Here is a 22,423-nt window from a genome sequence, read left to right as displayed (position 1 = left end):
ATTAAAACCCTAACTCACTTAAAACCCTAATGCAGCATTGAAATCCAAACTTGAAACTAGGGTTGTTGCGATCATGTTCTTTTTCCTCCCGATCCGATCCCGATCGTTTTAGTTTGAGTATCTGCCGATCCCGATATTTCCCGATCCGATTGCTTTTTTTTGCTCCCGATTCAATTCTAATCATTCCCGATATTTTTTCTCGATCATATACATTTTGGCAATGCATTAAGAAAAAAATGAATAAAACTCGGACGACTATGTACATTCAACATACAGTACACAAGTACTGTATTTGGTTATTATGACAATAAATCCTCAAGATGGCATTTACATTATTAACATTCTTTCTGTGAGAGTGATCCACGGATAGAAAGACTTGTGACTTTGTATATTGTGACTAAATATTGCCATCTAGTGTATTTGTTGAGCTTTCAGTAAAGATACTGTAGCCATGCCCAAATGCATGATGGGAAGTGGAACCATGACTGTGCGTAGTGCTACCAATTGATATATCTTCTCTACGTTGGGAAATAACATAAGGTGTTAAGAAAAAGATCAATTGCTACCTTGCTTCCCCATATATCTTCCCAAGATATTTCTAATCGTAGGGAGAGGAATTGTAAGGCTTTAGCCAAATAAAAAAAGGCTCCAAAGGCTGCCAAAATTCACTCTACTCATTTTACGCTGCCTTTTATCTCTCTATATAGATAAAACGGCGCCATTACAGATTGAGCGCAACAATGCGTGAGTGGGTCGTGCAGCGCATGCATTAATTGCATTAAATATTTTAACGTGATACATTTTTTAAAAAATGAATTACCGCCGTTATCAGGATAAATTTAATAACCCTACCTTAAGCCTAAACTAAAGACTCTGGATGAGTGTAACATATTATGTCTGTAACGTTAAATACAATTAGAAAAAGATTTAATTAAAAAATATATGTATATTTAAAAAAGGCATGGCCGATATTTTTTTGCCGATTCCGATAATTTGAAAATGACGTGATCGGACATCTCTACTTGAAACCTTAACTGAATTTTAAAACGCTTAACTTGGAATGGAACCGTCTTAGTAGCGACCACTTAAAAAGTGTCTACTAGTATATCAAATCTTTGATTTCAGGAAGCGCTGAGTGATTTTTTTCGACGGAAATCATCAACTCATCCCCCCCGCCCCCAAAAGAAAAAAGAAACCAAGTGATCTTCTGATGTTTGTCATTTGCTCCCACTTGTTCAACACGCACAGATGAGACAGTGTGCTGTAAATTCCTCCACAGAAAGCTTTCTACACTGATCAAGGAGATGTCGCAACAAGTTCAAGCCGGCGTGAATATCCAGAGGGGACGTGGAAGGAAGGAAAGACGTAAGGGTGTCTTTGGAGAGGGCAACGCGGGAAAGGGAAACTCCAACATCAGCCTTCAGGAGTAACTATCATCACTTGGTTGAAATTCATTACATCAAAGCAGCATCTGTTTCTGGATCGAATCCTTAAAAAGAAACCTCGGACTTAAAGAGTTTTAGGCTATAAGAGGCCACAATTGTTCTCTTTTACTAAAATATGTTATAAAAAACACATAAAATATAGCTATTGATTTAAAAATCTATAATATTTTGTACATTTTGACGTACGGCGGGCGCCATGTTTTATGCGCGCAATGGACGAATCTTATGAACAATAGGACTTTTGTCTTTTTAATTTTAAGTGGGCCAAATCAATTATATTTAAAAGTAAATTGACGGAAATTGTTGCTGTATTTTCATTCTTTTAATAAGCCATGTAACTTGTTATGATCCAAGGTTTTGAACAGGAGTGATACTGGTGTGTGGCCATGGCGTACACATCTGACGTTGCTCACAGTGGTCCTCAGTTTTCTCAGGGAGTTTGTGTGTCTGATTAGACACATGAAAAATTAGAGGGAACATTGCCGGTGTTCTACAATTCCTTCCTACGTGGCGAGACATCCCACACATGTGCAAATTGGTTAAGAGCGGCGGGTACTTCCTATTTGTGTTCTATTTGAGTCTTTTATTACCTTTTCATTGCGTTAAAATACTTTTTGCATGTGTTTCCTTCTCATTTTTTTAGCATTGTGTTTTCTTGTGGTAGCTTTAAAACAGATTGTTAATCTGTTGACCACATTAGTCAGGTTGCGTATTTAAACCACCCTTATTTGATATTACTTCATTTAAGGTTTTTTTTTAAGGCGTCTTTAGTACAGTATGTTCTGTCTGTATGCATCTAAACAAATTAGGGCTGTCAAAATTATCGCGGGTAACGGGCGGTAATTAATATTTTTAATTAATCACATTAAAATATTTGACGCAATTAACGCACATGCCCCGCTCAAACAGATTAAAATGACAGCACAGTCCAATGCCAACTTGTTACTTGTGTTTTTTGGAGTTTTGTCGGCCTCTGCTGGCGCTTGGGTGCGACAGATTTTATGGGCTTAAGCACCCATGAGCATTGTGTAATTATTGACATCAACAATGGCAGGCTACTAGTTTATTTTTTGATGGAAATTTTTTACAAATTTTATTAAAACGAAAACATTAAGAGGGGTTTTAATATAAAATTTCTATAATTTGTACTAACATTTATCTTTTAAGAACTACAAGCCTTTCTATCTATGGATTGCTTTAACAGAATGTTAATAATATTAATGCCATCTTGTTGATTTATTGTTATAATAAACAAATACAGTGCTTATGTACCGTATGTTGAATGTATATATCCATCTTGTGTCTTATCTTTCCATTCCAACAATAATTTACAGAAAAATATGGCATATTTTATAGATGGTTTGAATTGCAAGTAATTATGATTAATTACGATTTATTAATTTTTAAGCTGTAATTAACTTGATTAAAAATTTTAACCGTTTGACAGCCCTAAAACAAATCAAGCTGAAAGCGCATGGTAGTATTTTGGGTGTCAAACTCACCTCTTGTCTTTTTTTCCCTACATTCGCCTAGTCTCATCCCGTCTTTCCTGTTCATTTTGCTTTTGCTGCTCGTTTTGTGAAATCTGCACAGTGCGGTCATGCTCATTAACGTTCCTCTCGGGTTCAAATTGAAAGGGTTGAATTAATGACATTTTTATTTCGCTAGAGTCATACTCTGGTAGCCCGGCAGCGTAACCCAGGGACATCACCACCATGCGACGTCAACAACAATGGCGACCTACCAGTTAATCTAATTTTATAAATTATATAAAAATGAAAACATCAAAAGGGGATTTAATACCAAAATATTTTAACTCATTATAATAGTGCTGCAACGATTAATTAACTCGAGTATTCGCTTAGAAAAGAAAAATCGAACTAAATTTTGTTGCTTCGAGTATTCGTTTAATTAAAGTGGCGTTGTAATGGTTTATTTTGAAAGCATTTCGTATTATTGATTAGGGTTGGTACACTGCCCTGTGGTATGTCTCTTTTCACATGGCTGAATCCAACTGCTCCCTGTTAAGACCAACGTAAGCTAAGTTTTTGTTTGAGCTAATGTTTTTAAATGCATTCATGATTTAGTTTATAGGTATAGGTTTTTTGTGGGAATATGTGTCTAAACCACTTGTTAAGAGCATTATAAAAAAATTTTTTAAAAAACTTTAGCATTTTATAGTACTTAAGCTAGGTGAATTTTTCTATGTAAGTTAGCCAATTGTTCTCTTGTTGTACATAGATCCTCATTTAAAAAATATATATATACCGTTTGAAGCTCAGCTCATGTATTTTTAATTTTTCATGTTCCTTATCCGATTACTCGATTATTCGAACTAACTAGTCCATCAATTAATACACTACTAAAATATTCGATAGCTGCAGCCCTACATTATAACGTTTATCTTTTAAGAACTAAAGTCTTTCTATCCGTGGTTCACTTTAACATATCTTCAAACCTTATTTTGAATTGCTCACCCTGTTTAAAAAAAAAAAAAAAAAATCAACTTAAACAGCTATGAACCCATATTTTGAAACATTACCCTAACTCGAAAACCTTTTTTTATTTTTTATTTATTTTTTTATTTTTTAAATTCGAACCATGCTAATTCGACATTGCAAAATCAACTTGAAACCTGTTTTGTAATCCCTCATTGAAAGCCTTAACTCATTCACTCCCAGCCATTTTACCCAGAGCAAGGCCCTTCGCTCCCGGCTGTTTTACTGGATTTTGACTGATTTTGGAAGGCCCACAGAAAATTCTGTTCTATTGCTATATAAACATGGAACCCACCAAAAGAAAGATTAGACTCTTCTTTCAGCAGAGAAAAAAAGTAAGTTCATATCCATTTCAATTCTTTAGAACTCAGCATTAGAAAATGGCTTAGTTTGAGCAATTTTCCAATTTCTGATGAAAAAACGGAGGAAATGAGATTTTTGTAAACGCATACATTTCAAACATAACTGACTTTAACACTGCTATTTTTTGCTTTAGTGACATCCCAAACATCTTAATATTGTTTTCATTTTACAAAATATCACAAACAACAACACAAATAGAGCTTTTGATAGCAATGTAACAATTTATTTACACCTAACTAACTGAAAGATGACACTATTATGGCCGGGACAGCAGGTTAAACTTTTCCCTCATTGTCACCTGTCTCAAAAAGATGATTTAAAAAATTTTTTTTTTTAAGTCTCTGCGGGCTTTGCTCGCGAGCAGCATGGACTCAAAGGTACAGTATCTAGTGGTCCCAGTCGTTCTGCTCGGTCGTCCGCCACCTGGCATCCATTTGGTCCTTTTCCGCCAGCGCCCTGGCTTTGCGGCTTGGTCATCCGTTGCCGGTTTTTTTGGGTTGCGGGTCTTACCAAATGCGCTACTGCCCTCCAGTGGCCAGTTTTATTGATTTAAAATGGATTTTCAGCTTTGTGCTTTGGAGCTAAATTGAATCACAACCCAGAGATGTCTCTTTTAATTAAAAATATACAAAACGTAAAAGACTTATAAATAAGTCATTGGGACACTGAAACAATTAAAAATAGAACATATTTATCCGTTTTTGGGAGCAAATGAGTTAATCATGCCGCAATTTTCCATTTAAAACCATATCCCTGCTTGAAACAGTTGTTTTCTCAAAACCACTATTTTAAAGTCTTAAACTTGTCTTGAAACCCTAACCCTTGTTGAAAAACTTTCCTTTTTTGCATTGTATTTGAAACCAACATCTCTTTAAATTAATAACTGCAATCCCAAAAACACTTTCAAGCGGCTTGACGTCTGCGGCCTCTGCCACCGTTTCTGATAAGCGCCTCATCCCACTATGAATGCAGATGAATCCTTTTTAATCAGTGCTAAAGGCAGGCAGGGCATCATCAGTGTATGCAAAAAAAAAAAAAAAGCCATCAAATCTCCTCATCTACTGATTTACCTTCTCTCAAGATGACAGTTTTAGGAGGCCAAGACAGGACACTCGCAATACATCAAGTTGTTGTCAATACCGGGAAGAGCAGAACCACTCTTCAGACTAATGTTGTAAAAATCACCTCACTAATCTTTCCACAATGTTTGACCTTGTTCAGAATTTTTAAAAAGCAGATTAACCACTAAAAAGCGTAACGTAATTTCTGATGTAATACACATTAAAAAAAAAAGAAAAAAAAATACCTGAAATTTTGAGCACGGATTAAAGTAAGTGAAAATAAATATAAATCTAACAAGGTATTTTGTGTCTCACGTATTTTGAAACATAGACTTCATAATGATATTGACGGGACACCTTCCCCAGTCACTGCGCCACGCCTTCATGTAGGGCGCCGTTGTCCCACACTCCGCTTCAGTCGGTCGAAGTCGGTCGCAGTTATTCTCACACACATGCAACGATCCAACGCCGGATTAAGGTTGAAAAAGTACGAAAACTGTACCGCATACAAACAGGAAGGATTGTCTCAGGAGTGATTTGTTCGAGGATTCAAGGTAATTATTATATTTTTCATACCATGCATGCATTTTGACACGTGAAAAAAATCAATGGGAGAAATTACCGCTAGGGCTTTGGTGTCATAATTCACAATATTTATGTAAAATAAATGCTAGCTGCCCGTTTTTTTGTTGTTGCTTTTTTTCAACGTAAAAGGCTCTTTGTGGTGATAAGACGGCGCCACAGTGGCTTAAAGACTAGCAGCACATTCGACATATTTACGTAAAATAAATGGTAACTGCCAGTTTTTTTTTTTTTTTTTTTTTTTTGCTTTTAACCAAGTATCTAGACTGTTTTACGTCCATATACATAAATAATTCAGGGATTTAAGCATTTATTCACAAGAATGTTCAATGTGAAAAGCTCTTTGTGGTGATAAGGCGGCGCCACAGTGGCTTAAAGACAATCAGCTCATTCGACATATTTACATAAAATAGCCTAAATGCTAACTGCCCGTTTTTTTTTTTTTTTTGCTTTTAACCAAGTATCGAGATTGTTTTACGTCGATATATATAAAGAATTCAGGGATTTAAGCATTTATTCAAAATAATTTTCAACGTAAAAAGCTCTTTGTGGTGATAAGGCAGCGCCACAGTGGCTTAAAGACTAGCAGCACATTTGACATATTTACGTGAAATAAATGCTCACTGCCCGTTTTTTTTTTTTTTTTGCTTTCAACCAAGAATCGAGATACGTCCATATCTATAAAGAATTCAGGGATTTAATAATTTATTCACAAGAATTTTCAATGTATAAAGCTCTTTGTGTTTCCACTTGGTCAGCTTTGATGGAGATACGCCCCTATTAATCAGCCCCGCGCCCTGTGTCCCGTCAACATAATAGGAAGTCTATGTTTGTAACTATCCGACAGTATCAGTAAATTATAGGGTTGTTCCGATCATGTTTTTTTGCTCCCGATCCGATCCCGATTGTTTTAGTTTGAGTATCTGCCGATCCCGATATTTCCCGATCCAATTGCTTTTGTTTTTTTTTTGCACCAATTCATTTCCAATCATTCCCGATAATTTTTCCCGATCACATACATTTTGGCAATGCATTAAACTTGGACGAATACATACATTCAACATACAGGACATAAGTACTGTATTTGTTTATTATGACAATAAATCCTGAAGATGACATTTACATTATTAACATTCTTGCTTTGAGAGGGATCCACGAATAGAAAGACTTGTAATTCTTAAAGGATAAATGTGACTTTGTATATTGTGACTAAATATTGCCATCTAGTGTATTTGTTGAGCTTTCAGTAAATGATACTGTAGCCATTTAACTTCTGCCCAAATGCTTGATGGGAAGTGCAACCATGACTGTGCGTCGTGGTACCAATTGTTATATCTTCTCTGCATTGGGAAATAACATAGGGTGTTAAGAAAAAGATCAACTACTACCTTTCTTCCCCACATTGCTTACCACGATTATTCTAATCGTTGGGAGAGGAATTGAAAGGCTTTAGCCATTTAAAAAAAGGCTCCAAAGGCTGCCAAAATTCACTCTACTCATTTTACGCTGCCTTTTAGCTCTATATACTGTATGGGTAAAACGGCGCCTTTATAGATTGAACGCGACAATGCGTGAGTGGGCCGTGCATCGCATGCGTTAATTGCGTTAAAAATTGTAATGTGATAAATGTAAAAAATATTAATTCTCGCTATTAACGTGATAAATTTGATAACCTTACCTTAAGCATAAACTAAAGACTCTGGAAGAGTGTAACACATTATGTCTGTAGTGTTAAATTAGAAAACGATTTAATTAAAAAAAAATATATTAAAAAAAGGCATGTCCGATATTTGTTTGCCGATTCCGATACTTTGAAAATGACGTGATCGGACCCGATCAATCGGGACATCTCTAGTAAATTATATTGTAATTTATTAAATAGATTCTAAATCATGATTTGCTATTTTACTTTGTAAAATGTAAAAAAAGACAATTGAGTTTATGGAAATTATACTTAAAGATTTCTTGAAAAAATGCATACATATACAGTACACATTGACAATGTACAGTAAATTGCTGTTATTTTAGTCTTTATTTTCCTTTTCAATTTTTTTTTCAAAATGTGAGGTTTTCGTTTCAGCCTCTAATGCAGGGGTGTCCAAACTTTTTGCAAAGGGCGCCAGATTTGGTGTGGTGTGGACCCGACCTTGGCTGACGTCCTTTACGTAAAACAATATATTTAAGCAAATTTTAGCAAGCCATTCTGTGTGTCACATTATCTTTTCGACTCTCGGGCTCTTGCGAAATACTGCTGCTGTGAAATTAAACTAGCTTCAAGTTGCTTCAATTTCTCGCTACGTATCTTCCCTGTAATCTTGTCGTACATGTCAGCGTGTCTTGTTTGGTAATATCGCCTCATATTGAACTCTTTAAAAACAGCGACTGTCTCTTTGCAAATGAGGCAGACACAGTTCTTGCGTATTTTAGTGAAGAAATAGTCCAATTTCCACCTATCCTTGAAGCGACGGCCGTCGCAGTCAACTTTTTTTTTTTGTTGATTGTCGTCATTTTACAAAATTGGGAGTAAAGGGTCACATGTGGTAACGTTGCTTATAGTGCTGCTGCCTTTTAGTGGGTAAATGAGGAGCAGCATTTAGTGTTAAGCTAGTTCTTAGTTTTTAATTAAACTACTTCATATGCTTGTAGCAGTACTGCTCACCAATTTATTAAGTCTGTGTGCGGGCAGACGTTTTATGACAGATGATTTTATGACAGAGGATGGGGGCCGGATGAAATTTGACCACGGGTCGCATTTGGCCCCCGGGCCGGACTATGGACATGCCTGCTCTAATGTGTCCTTGCGTGACTTCATGGAATCACCTTAATTACTTTAATTTAGTAAAGCTTACCAAAACATTTTTTTTTTTTTTTTTTTTAAACAAACAAAAGATTAGACAAATATAAAAACTAACTGATGCAAGGTTCAGTTTGGAACGATGGAAATAATCAGCCACCATTAATTTTCCCAGGCAATAGGCATTTTTTTTTTTTTTTTTTAACAAAAACCACTGGCCGTAACACGCCCCCACACAAGCAAAACCCAGTTGGCAAACACATAAGAGACATTTATTGGCCACAGCTGATAAGAAACAAGTTCCCAGTTTTTTTGTTTGTTTGTTTTTTTGCTCAAGGTCCACATTACACTATTAACCAAGAACTAAGCAACAATCACAACCCACCCCCGCCCCAAAACTAACCAAATTAAATCATAAACAGTTTAATTTTAATCAAACAAAAGGTCGAAATAAAAACAACAATATGGCAGGACAGATAAAAAAATGTCTGGAGGGCCCAATTCAAAAATGAAGCTGACTGTACATGGCCCCGAGGCCCTACCTTACCCAGTCTGCTTCATCGTCCTTGTAGGATTAGTGTTAGCTGTGAGCATTAGCCTGGCAGATTTTATAAGCGGGCAGAAGGCGGACACAGGGTAGGGGGGTGAGCTTTGTGGAGGGGTGAAAAGACGGGACAAATGAACAGTACCTGCAGGGGTGAAGGTGAAGGACTGAACTGCAAAACAAGAAGACAGAGAGGTTGTGTGTTAAAAGCCTGCAGAGAAAGCAGACGCTGCTTTGGGTGAGGTGGGCATGGCTGATGTGGTGAAGGTGGTCTGAGTGGTGAAGCTCGTGTAGGTGGTGGTTTGCAACCCTAACATAAGTTTCAAACACTGACAGAGGCTAGAAAGTGCTAAAACCCGCATTTTCAACTGTAGCGTGTGTTTGAACTCATTGTTCTTGTTTTAAGTACGAACTTAAATCCAACACAGTTGTTTGATATACTTATTAAGGTTTGAAACTCTAGGTTGACATTGGAATTTAAAACACAAGCCAGACTTTAACGCCATGCTTAATTTACTACCTCAACTCTGTCTTGAAATACGATACCAAAACCCAATCTAAAACCCTAAATTTTGTTTGAAACACTAACCCAAACTTAAAACAAATTTTGAAATCATGGCTTTGTCTCGTTACCCAATTTTTATACTCTAACAATTAGAGGTTCTAAAAAAATTTTGATCATTTTTAAAAATGAAAATGACTCAACTAATGTAATTTTACATGTACAAAATGAATTTGGCACTCGAATCTCCATGTCTTTTCCCATTACATGGTTATTTTTAGAGGCGCGCAAAATTTCCGATTCTTAGATTATTCGCGATTTGGCCGTGAAAGATTCGAGAACGATTCACAAACATCCAAATTTCGATTATTGAATTATACCAGGTAAAGCGGAAATAAAACACAGTCAGTGCGGTCTTCAGGATGCAATGAGGAACGGACCGAGAGTAAAAATCACGTTCAACTCATGCCGCTAGATAAAAACAAAACAAAACAATAATACCTGACTGCAGCCGTCAGCCGCTACAAACAGCGCCCAGTTGCTAGTTGCTACAAACATACGGCAACATACGGCTATGGTAGATATCACATATATCTAGAACTAGATGTGAAATGACAGACTTTCCCGCGCTAGTAAAAAGGCGCCATCTTAAAGCAGTAGACTTCTCTAGAAGGCTCTGTTGTAGCGAACCTAATTACTTTTTATCTAAAAAAAAATCTGCAAAATCTTGACTTGAATCTATCTTTAAATGATGAAAGAGTTTTAAAACTTTCACGTCGAAAGTAGACAAAAGGGAAATTATGGAATAACGGGAGCAATTTTAACAACTTTAACGGTTGATTCACAACATTATATTAATTGAATGTAGTTTAAACTGCCGATACAGAATGGGGACTTGAGTATTTTATTTACTGTTTTTAACGGTTAACTTGATACTGAAATAGTGGTTTGTTTAGCCTGAGAGGATTTTTGAACAATTTTGGAACTAGTGTACAAAAAATTCAAAGTGTGTGTGTGTGTGTGTGTGTGTGTGTGTTTCGAATCGTTAGGTGCCCAAAGATTCCCACCTCTAGTTATTTTATCTAAAACAATGCATCAGTCTGGGTGTGAGGTCACAACCATATTTGATGATCGCCCAAGCTTTCTAGTGCTGCGCTAGCTAGCTAGCTAGACAGAATGTTAAAATGGCAAAAACATAATAGAAAGCAATGGATAGCATGTTAGCAGACTGAAAAAAATCTGTCACTTATTTTTTTATGGATTTGTGTCAAAAATATGGTCTACTATCATTTTAAAATACTAGCTGTGGTATTTTATAGCATCTTTATATGCTTGAAAGCCAACCCAGGTTTTGAAAGTTAACACTCTCATTGAAACCTTATTCGAACTTAATTTGAGAAAATGATATGAATACCTATCTAATTAAAAGATACACTCAGACTTTGACATCCTAACATTTGCTTTGCACCTAATCTGAAAGCATATCCTTTGCGTGAAAGTCTGACAAAGGATTTAAACCTTAAATCTGTCTTGGAACTCACATTTAAACAATTACTTAGGAAGGTGGAGATCCCTTAAAAATGTGCTATTGGGTGGCTTAATTGGCTTCTATTGATTGCATCTTAATCAATGGCAATAAACGAGATAAAGTCCTGCCAGTGTGCACAGCCAAAGCCTGAAAAGCAGCTGGAGCTGAGAGGCCACACAAAAGCAATGAAAAACAGAAAAAAAACACAAAATGTCACAAACACAAATGAAGAGCAACATAAACTGCCTTGCACTTATTAAAAATAGTGAATGTCAGACTGCAAAGCCTCCTTTTTGAGTGTGGGTTCAGAGAGGGAGAGGAGAGTTGAACCAGCTCGACCTGGCCGAGAGGGTTCATCCCGCCCACTCGGTTTGAGCGCCCTTTGGCCACAAAACAACACATTAGGTGGGTGAGTGTACTCGGCCTACAGCGCCAGTGGTCCCAACCTGCATAGTTGCTCAGACCCTTCCTCTTCTTCCTCCGCCAGTACAGCCAGATACTGAAGCCCATGAGGATGACCCAGCAGGCGCCCCCGATACCGGCAATGAAGGCCGGCTGCTTCACCACGTCAGTGATCTGCTCTGTGATGCTATTGTTGCGGTTCCCGTGGATGATCACGTCCTGGAAAGCCTTGCCTGCATATGTGGAGAAGTGAAGAAAGCAATCAGGCAAGTGCAAAAAGCAGGTAGGCTAACAGAAATGCCAGCCATGCCAAAATGGAACATACTGTACAAGCCAATTGAGGATTTACTAGCATTAAGGCTACATTTGAAACATTAAAAATCTAACGAACACCCGCCATAGACTCCACCATGAGTTGAAAAGACAACTCCCACAGACTTTTCGTCACGCCTTCCCGTAGGAGGCCGACCCATACAGCGTTGAGGTGTCTTTCACTACTCACTGTGATAAATTCAAATACACGCCGTGGCCCTCGGGTGGCGCCCGCACGGCGTCTCCGCTAGTCTGCGTGGCTGTCGCGTGTTTGGGGGTTCGCACGCGGCTGGATATGATTGGGCGCACACAGGTGGTCCCAGTGCTGAGATTGGCGATGGGGCAGCATAGAGTCGGTTGCCGACGGGCTTACACTTACAAGGGATTCACACGATTACTGGTTTCTAGCTCACAGAGCTGATTTGCGTACACTCCACCCCTTCCAATCACTCAGCTTACAGATTCCCCCACCCCCTCCCCTTCTTTCCCTGGTCAACAGGCCCCCCACATGGTGTCAACCGGAAATACATCTAGCTGACGATAGCACCAACATATTCAAAGTTAGTGTCGGCGTTCAATGTCTTTCTTGTTGTTGTGTTTTTTTTCTTTCTTTTCTTTTCTTCTGTTCCCTCGTGACTCCTTCCTGTTCACTGCTTTGCCATAATAAACAAGGTATGTTGAATGATCACAATGGGAGTATGTCATACTCTCAATGTGAAACATTAAAACTGTTCAGACCAACCGGACACTTAGACTTCCTTTCTCCGTGTCAAACAGCTGAACAGGACAGGTTTAAAAAAAAAAAAAAAAACGCTGCGTTCTAACACCGGATTTAGGTGGAAATAGGACGAAGCTTTTACTGCATACAAGCAGGCAGGAGTGTCTCAAGATTGATTTGGTCGAGGATTTAAGGTAGTTATTATATTTTTCGCACCATGCATGCACTTTGAAACGTTGAGAATACAATGAAATGAATGGAAAAAAATTAGCCTAACTTTAGTTATAAAACTGCCCGTTTTTTTTTTTTTTGTTGCTTTTAACCAATAATCTAGACTGTTTTATGTTCATATCGATAGAAATTTCACGATTTAAGCATTTATTGGCAATAATTTTCTACTTTTATAAGCTCTTTGTTCTGTGACGGCTGCCATGTTGGATTAAACAATACTGTAACTTTGGCTTGAAATATTTACGTAAAATGAATGATAACTGCCCGATTTTGCTTTTAACCAATAATATAGACTGTTTCACTTTCATATCTTTAGAAATGTCACGATTTAAGCATTTATTTGCAAGAAATTTCTACTTAAGAAGCTCTTTGTTTTGTGACGGCCGCCATGTTGGAATAAACAATACTGTAAGTTTGGCATGAAATATTTACGTAAAATTAATAATAACTGCCTGTTTTTTTTTTTTTTTTTTTTTGCTTTTAACTAGGGCTGTCAAAATTATCGCGTTAACAGGCGTTAATTAATTTTTTAAATTAATCACGTTAAAATATTTGACGCAATTAACGCACATGCCCCGCTCAGAGAGTTTTAAATGACAGTACACATTGAAACGCTCACTTGTTGTGTTTTATGGAGTTTTGCCGCCCTCTGCTGGCGCTTGGGTGCGACTGATTTTATAGGCATCCATGAGCATTGAGTAAGTAATTATTGACATCAACAATGGCGGGCTACTAGTTTATTTTTTGATTGAAAATTTTACAAATTTTATTAAAACGAAAACATTAAGAGGGGTTTTAATATAAAATTTCTCTAACTTGTACGAACATTTTTCTATTAAGAACTACAAGTCTTTCTATCCATGGATCGCTTTAACAGAATGTTAATAATGTTAATCCCATCTTGTTGATTTATTGTTATAATAAACAAATAGTCCTTATGTACCGTATGTTGAATGTATATATCCGTCTTGTGTCTTATCTTTCCATTTCAACAATAATTTACAGAAAAATATGGCATATTTTATAGTTGGTTTGAATTGCGATTAATTGCGATTAATTACGATTAATTAATTTTTAAGCTGTAATTAACTCGATTAAAAATTTTAATCGTTTGACAGCCCTACTTTTAACCAATAATCTAGACTGTTTTACCTTAATATCTATAGAAGTTCCGCGATTTAAGCATTTATTTACAAGAATTGTCTACTTAAAAAGGTCTTTGTTTCATGACGGCCGCCATATTAGATTAAACAATACCGTAACTTTGGCTTGAAATATTTACGTAAAATGCATGATAACTGCCCGTTTTTTGCTTTTAACCAGTAATCTAGACTGTTTTATGTTTATATCTATAGAAATCCTGCAATTTAAGCATTTATTTGCAAGAATTTTCTACTTAAAAAAGCTCTTTGTTTTCTGACGGCCGCCATGTTGGATTTTGTATCGCTACACAACAGTGGAACTCAACCCAAATAAGTTGTGATTGTATATAGATAAGTGCAAATTTTGCTTTTTTTGGAGTAAAATTAAGATGATTCTGCATGCTTTTCTCAAGTATTAAATTTCTGATGTGAAAATTGAGTGATTTATTTGCTGTTGAAAACTTGCACTAAAGTAAAAAAAAAAAAAAAAAGTTTTTTAAGTATTTTGGGCAAAAAATTATATCATATGTTAAATATTGCTATTGACCCTGAAAATATAGGTGATTATCGCTGCATTTAGTGATTTTAGTGGAGATTTTTCTAGCGTCAAATTTGAGAATTCTATAGCAATTTTAAGTTTTGCTAAAGTTGTATAAAAAAAAAAAAAAATCATCGGGATTTTATTAGGGAACGACTTTGAATTTTTTGTTGGACTGTCAAACGATTAAAAATTTTTAATCGAGTTAATCATAGCTTAAAAAATAATTAATCGTAATTAATCGCAATTCAAACCATCTATAAAATATGGCATATTTTTCTGTAAATTATTGTTGGAATGGAAAGATAAGACAAGACGGATATATACATTCAACATACTGTACATAAGTACTGTATTTGTTTATTATAACTAATCAACAAGATGGCATTAACATTATAAACATTCTGTTAAAGTGATCCATGGATAGAAAGACTTTTAGTTATTAAAAGATAAATGTTAGTACAAGTTATAGAAATTTTATATTAAAACCCCTCTTAATGTTTCCATTTTAATAAAATTTGTAAAATTTTCAATCAAAAAATAAACTAGTTGCTCGCCATTGTTGATGTCAATAATTACACAAACTCATAGGCGTAAACCCATAAAATCAGTCGCACCCAAGCGCCAGCAGAGGGCGACAAAACACCAAAAAACAAGTAACAAGTGCACATGACACTGCTGTCATTTTAATCTGTTTGAGCGGAGCATGTGCGTTAAATGCGTCAAATATTTTAACGTGATTAATTAAAAAGATTAATCACCGCCCGTCAACGCGATAATTTTGACAGCCCTAATTTTTTTATGTCGCTGCTCATGGAGACTCATATATGTCTCAGGAAGGTGTTTGTTTTGGGTTTAGTTCGCTAGCGGCTTTGGTTTTGAAAATATTTAAATTTTAAGTTTTTTAAAATAGGCACCCTACGTATCGGCCTCGAACCCCGTGTCCCGCAACTGATAGAGAAGTCTATGCAACCGCGTATGAATTCTTGACCCTGGCTTGAAAATCTACTTTGTTGCATGTTTCTACACACGAATATCAGTCTTGTGCTCAAGACCACACGATCAGAGACCAAGACTTGCCAGGAACCAAGACGAGACCAAGAATATGAAAATCAATTAAAACGAATAAAACGACACTGATTTTTTTAGTCATTTATAGAAGTGATGCAATGTAAATAACAAAAATTGAATGTATTAGAATTTTTTTTTACAAGTAGTTTTTCTTTTCCTTTCCTTCCCACAAAATGTGGCCTTGAGACAAGTCTTAAGAGTAAAAACACATATGATTACTGAGGTGATGAAAGCACAACGACTCTGTAAAGCTTAGTTTTTGATACGACTTTAACATTGCTATGGTGCCAAAGTAATCCAGTGCTGTGGAAACGGGGGTCAGGACATTTTTTAACCTCAAAGAAGATGTGCTGATTTTCAGTGAAAGATATCGATCAAAGGAGCAGGACACGGATTCACGAAGATGTGCACTGAAGTATAACACGGTTAAAAAGAAAAAAAAAAAAAAACACACAACAAAGCCTATAAGAAAACTCCCTGGGTGGGCAGCTTGTTTGCTGAGCTGAGCTTCTAATTCACTCCACAGCCGCTAAAACACAGCTACGATAAATGAAAGCGGGAGAGAGAAGACTTATCGATCTGTTCGTACGCACGCTTGACACTTTTTATGGCTCCTGGAAAGGTTCGCACGCGCTGACCGTATTGACACAGGAAACACGCTAGGAGAGATTCAGGCTGAGCTCTTATGGAAGGATTATGGAAGTGACGCTGGGGAAATAAGACCAGCTACAGTATGAGTTATGGATCATATTATACGAAAAGGGGGAAAGTTAGTTGAGTCAGGAAAGTATGTAGGAGCAATGGACACTTCATTAGGTACAATGGAACTTTTATTGTCATGAGTAATAAGTCACTGCGCAGAAGAAGAAAACAGGCTTAGACTAACGTATTACTTGCTACGTTAGCAGCATGTCATGTAGAATTGTACTCGTTCATACTTATAGCCTAGTAGTAGTATAACTACCACTCCCTAAAACCATCCGCACCTGTTCTGATCTTCCCACATTCAAAAAATTGTTAAAAACTCCCCTTTTTAAACTGGCTTTTAATTTGTAATTCTTTTCTCTATTGTTATGTACTGCCCATGTTGTGTGAGCTTTATTTATTTATTTATTTCCTCGACTGTAAAGCGCCTTTGAGCACCGGTAAAAGCGCTCTATAAATAAAATGTATCATTATTATTTTATTCTGCCAATTTGATGCCGAACACAATTTGCCTGCAACTATTGCTGATCACTTCTCAGAATTAGTAAAAGAAATGTTCCTGACTCAAAGACTGCATTGGTAAGTTAATTTTATCAATTTATAATTGGACACATTAACAAACTACCTTCAAGTCAAAATGAATTGCCAGCTGAAATGCCATGAAGTGCAGCCATCAAAAGACATGATAGAAATTGCCAAAAGTGCTACATACAATTATAACAAAAGTCACTTTTAAATTTTAGTAATCATGATGAAGCTGAAGATATTGTTCCTTGATTGCACCAGGTTATATGTTACATTATTACCAATAAATTCATATTATTTTATAAATTGAGTTTTATTTTTGTTTCATATTGCACGCCATATAAAAAGTTGTAAGATTAGTCACCAATTTGTAAAGGCATACGTAGGGATGGGAATCGAAATCCGATTCCAATTCGGAACCGGTTCCGAGTGTTTCGAGGCCTCGACATCACAATGAAAAAGCCTTAACGATCCCTTTAACGATTCCTAAAGACGCGTATTGCGTCGTGACGTGTCTTGTTGTCCAGACGCACCAAACTAGCATGGCGCCAAGAACCACTCGCTCCAAAGTTTGACTACACTTCACCAGGAAAGAGGGTGAAAATGAAAGGTTACGACGGGTAAGCACGAGCATTGCAGCCATAAACATAACAATGACAGCACGTAGGTTCAAACGCTCGAAAAATTACAACAAAGCGACTTGCAGTCATTGCAAGGTGGAGATAACTGCATCGGGAGGGAATATGACTGCGTTGTCCTCACAGAGAGGCTAAGGCTCAGACCTGGCTATACAGCTAGCTAAACTCCCAAATGACGATGCAGAAGACGTTGGTATAATTTGCTGACTTTATTCAACCATCACTTGAAGAGTGAAACTAAGAATAGAAATGAAACAAATCAATTTCGTCCCCAATAACAAACAGGTTTGCATCAACGTAAATCAGCGATGATTAGCTGATTATAACAGTAATAACAAATGGTTAGCATTCGTTCGCTAGCATTAGCACATCGTTCAAACCACTACACAACTGGATTTGAGTGTCCGATCGCGAGTGGAAACACAACAACAACAACACAAAAGATGATACATACAGGCGTTGCCTCTGTAGATATTAACATTAACAAAGAACGTAGGCTCGTAGAAGTGTTTCCCTCTCTCACTAACTCGCTCACTCACTTGGATGCGGCATTTCTTCTTCGGGTGTAAGCGCGCTCTTCTTCGCGTGAGGAAGCGCAAGGGTGCCCCCACTTGAGCGTGTAAGCACCACAACAACTAAAAGGCATGCATTTCAATGTAATGGTAAATAATACACGTTAACCCAGCAGTTCCCAAACTGCGGCCCGCGGCCCAAATACGGCCCGCCTCCACATTTGGTCCAGCCATTTTGAATTTTTTTTATCTCAATCGTGTTATTTATTTCCTGGCCTTTTCCTTGAAGAATTCCGAGAGGGTTATTTGGTTATTATCTATTTAATTAATAGTGTTTTTATTATTATTATTATTATTATTTTTTTTTTATTTATTTTATTTATCTTCATTCCGTGAATAATCCAGAAAGGGTTATTTGATTGTGGCTTTCTGAAAAACAATAATTTTTTACATTTATGCACTTCTGTAATCGTCACACTTTTTCTGTTACAAACTGACCCCGGCCCCTCATCAGAGAAGGAAAAAGTTTGAGGACCCCTGCTTTAACACATATTGCCAAAGGCAGAACAACAACCTATCTGCCAATATATACCAATATTTTTTATTTCTATTAGATAAATGTTTCAGTAAAATGTTACACATTCTTGTGTATTTGCCACTTATTGCCACAGTTAACATTGAGGCTTTGGGCCTCTTTTGATCTCGTTGTGAGTTTGTAAGGCTGTGACTTCTGATTAAACAAACTCGATACCAATCAAAACATTTGTTCTTCTTTCCCCCCAAATTAGAATCGATAAGAGAATCGATAAAGAATCGAATCGTTAAGCAACATCGATAATGGAATCGGAATCGTAAAAATCCTATCAATTCCCATCCCTAGGCATACGTCACTATTTGTAAGATTGCTAACGGCCTCGGGTTGACAGGTATGGCCAATTCGTATGTGGTCTAAATCCGATCTGGGCCACATTTTTACAGAATGTGGTGGCGGACTGCCAAAGTCTCCCAAATCGGAATTCATGCAGCAATTACATTAGCAAAGAGCGAGAACAGCACGCAAGACAGCAGCAATGTAGCTATTGATTAGCATCAATGCCGAACTTGAACTCGTCTTTTACTACGCACGAGGCGGGCTTGACCGCAGTCATATAAAAATACAATGAAGAAAAGAATAAGCCTGATAATGCTCGGTTTCTTACTGTGCGCCAAATTAGCAATATTTCAGTACTGCTTACATGCTGAGTCAGGGCAAACTGACACACACACATCAGGCTTATGTGTGTGCCTCATGCACGCACAGTGCGTAGTTATTTATTTTTTAATTCTGCTGCTCATGCCGGTCGGTTTGCTCAGCCAGTGTTGTACTGCGAATTAGTGCGCATGCGTAATACTTGAATGATCATCAATCTGAACATATATGACAAAATATCGAAATTGAGCATTAAGACCTGCAGTATGCACCTAGCATTAGTAATGCGTTAGTGACAACACTAATAATAGTAGTAAATCCAAAAACTGCTTATCAATTTTTTCTGCAATATCAAATTTTATATTCATTCACGGTGATGCAAAATGTGTCACGTGACGTATGTACTTTGGCGCTTTGTGACCTGGAATTGCCACCTAGTACATTTCAGTCAGGTAGTGAAGAAATATGGGTCACACAAATCGGTTTAAGCAAATAAGTACCAGTATGTTGGCATTGTGTGGATATGGCCCTTTCCCCACACACTAAGACATTGGTGGTAGTTGAAGGGTAAAATGAAAGTATTGAAGGCAGATGTGCTGTATTACAGTGTACACTATTTTTCCAAAGTCCTTACCAATGACAATAGACTGGGGTTCACTCTTGACTCCCACCCCTGCGGTTGTGCTGGCAGCCACTTCCACCCGGTAAACCACACCCACTTGCAGCCCGCCAACTACCACCGAGCGAATAGCTGCGTCCACCGTCTTGTTGACGTGGAAACGTGTTTCGTTCCCAAGGCACCAAATCTGAAGTGAAAACAGAAGAGAATGATGATGATAATTCCAATGCAATCACAGTTTGCCTTTGCTGTAAACTAACCTTGTATTCTTGGATGATACCATTCTGATGGTCTGGCGGAGGGGGGTCCCAGGAGATACTGATAGACGTGCTGTTCTGGTTTCCAACGGTGAGAACTGTCACCTGCTGAGGTGGAGCACTGGGGGCTGCGAATCAGAAAACGATACAAGTGTTAATACAAACTAGCATTCAACTAATAGAACAGTGCTCAGACTACCGCAAGTTTGGTACGACTGAAAACTTGATGTTCCCCCCAAAAATATTTGTCATACTACAAAAAAGAAATCTTATCATGAAAAGAAGATATTACTAACTAGAGATGTCCCGATCCGATATTTGGATCGGATCGGACGCCGATATGGGCAAAAAAATGCGCATCGGTATCGGATCGGAACACGGGAAAAATTCCGATCCAGACTTCCGATCCAGTTTTTTTAAAAGTCCGGTCCGGGTTTTCCAGCGCACCGGTTTACATAATCCATTCCAGTTTTTGCTTCAATTTCCCTAAAATCCGCTCCGCATTTTACGGCACATCTTCAACACACTACATTTACATTACCGTCTCCCAATTTACCGAGAGACTTTATCAGTAAAAATGTCAGCTGTGTGGGATCATTTCACCTTAAAGGACGACAAAGACGAAGAGGCAGGGAGCAACATATGCCACAATAAAGTCAAGCGTAGTAGTAAAGCTGTAAGAAGTTTTAATACAACCAACCTAATCAAGCAACACAAACAATATGAGGAGTATGTTAAGAAAACCGAAGACAAAAAGAAAGGTCCTACGCAACTAACACTGGCAGAAACTTTTGCTATGCGTGACAAACTGGCACTCGACAGTCCCAAAGCCCAGGGAATAACAGGAGTCATTGCCGAAGAATTCATTCTGGATGACGAGCCATTATCTCACGTGAGTAAAGACGCACCATCCAACACACGATTCGGCCGTGGAAGATTCGAGAACGATTCACAAACATCCAAATTCCAATTATTGAAATATGTCAAGTAAAGCGGAACTAATACACAGCGCGGTCTTCGGGACGCAATGAGAAACTGACCGCATTGCGTCCTGAAAGTAAACATAACTTGTCTTAGACCCCCGGGTAATACCAATGCTCAAATCACGGCTTTAGCTCAACTCATGCCGCTGGATAAAAAACACAAGAATACCTGACTGCTGCTGATAGCCGCTACAAACTACGTCAACATCGTTTTACTGGAGATAATAGATATCATATGTATATAGAATAAGATGCTACACGAAAGACTCGACTGCGTTAGCAACATTGAAGTATTGAAAACCAGATGTGTTAGTAAACAGCCGCCATCTTAAAGCAGAAGACTTCCCTAGTAGGCTGTTGTGAACCTTCCAAGTGAACCTAATTAACTTTTTATCTAAAATACTCCTAAATCGGCAAAATCTTGACTTGAATCTATCTTCAAAACAATTTTAAAACTTTCACATGTCGGAAGTAGACAGAAGGGAAATTATGGAATAACGGGAGCAATTTTAACAGTTGATTCTCAAAATTAAATGAATTGAATGTAGTTTAAAGCTGCTGATACAGAATGGGGACTTGAGTATTTTATTTACTGTTTTAAAATGTAAACCTGATACTGAAATAGTCGTTTATTTAAACCTGAGAGGCTTTTTATACAATTTTTGTAACTAATGCACAAAACATTAAAAGCATCTAATAGCTTGGGAGATTTGTGGGATTTTCCACTGAAGTTGTTGGTGTGTTTTGCTTTTTTAAGACAGTTTACAATATTATTTGCACGTTTTACTGACTGACTATGCTGCCATTTCTGTTTGTTATTTATAATGTTTTGTGTTTGTCACTGAAAAAACAGGACAGTTTCTTGTTACCAACAGTTATGTGTTATTCATACTCACCGAATTCAGTTGGCTAGTTATCAAGAGTACTAAAACCTTTTTCAACATGAGTCTGACAACTAAGTAAGGAGGCTAAATAACTTTAAACTTTAACACATGCTCAGATAGGTCGGTATTGGTATCGGCCAGTATCGGTATCGGATCGGAAGTGCAAAACAATATTGGTATCGGATCGGAAGTGCAAAATCCTGGATCGGGACATCCCTATTACCAACAGTCCAAGTTTATTCGCATGGGTCCAATAGTCTCGTGGACTAATGCCTTAAGGCAATCTCTTGGTGGAAGTAGTTTATGGCCGTTCTTGTTTTTACTTATTTGTCTACCTCCCTACAAAAATGGGAAAATAAATAGCAGTTTGCCGCAGCATG

General features: G+C 37.4%; 1 protein-coding gene across 6 annotated transcripts in view; it reads right to left on the bottom strand.

Annotated features, from left to right (window-relative positions):
* The window catches only part of LOC130917051 (roundabout homolog 2-like), a 796,933-nt gene that overhangs the window by 68,667 nt on the left and 705,843 nt on the right, over positions 1-22,423 (bottom strand). For all 6 annotated transcript variants that reach the window (XM_057838104.1, XM_057838107.1, XM_057838108.1 and 3 more), the window contains exons 16-19: positions 20,180-20,304; positions 19,935-20,106; positions 11,764-11,952; positions 9,433-9,459 (exon numbers count right to left, since the gene is read on the bottom strand). In XM_057838104.1, coding sequence (XP_057694087.1) covers positions 9,433-9,459; positions 11,764-11,952; positions 19,935-20,106; positions 20,180-20,304 — 513 coding nt within the window. The remainder of the gene's footprint in view (positions 1-9,432; positions 9,460-11,763; positions 11,953-19,934; positions 20,107-20,179; positions 20,305-22,423) is intronic.

This window comes from Corythoichthys intestinalis, chromosome 6 (assembly GCF_030265065.1).
Source record: "Corythoichthys intestinalis isolate RoL2023-P3 chromosome 6, ASM3026506v1, whole genome shotgun sequence".
In the NCBI taxonomy this organism is placed as follows: Eukaryota; Metazoa; Chordata; class Actinopteri; order Syngnathiformes; family Syngnathidae; genus Corythoichthys; species Corythoichthys intestinalis.
The sequence above is the reverse complement of the archived record's forward strand: the minus strand, read 5'-3'. Positions and strand labels throughout refer to the sequence as shown.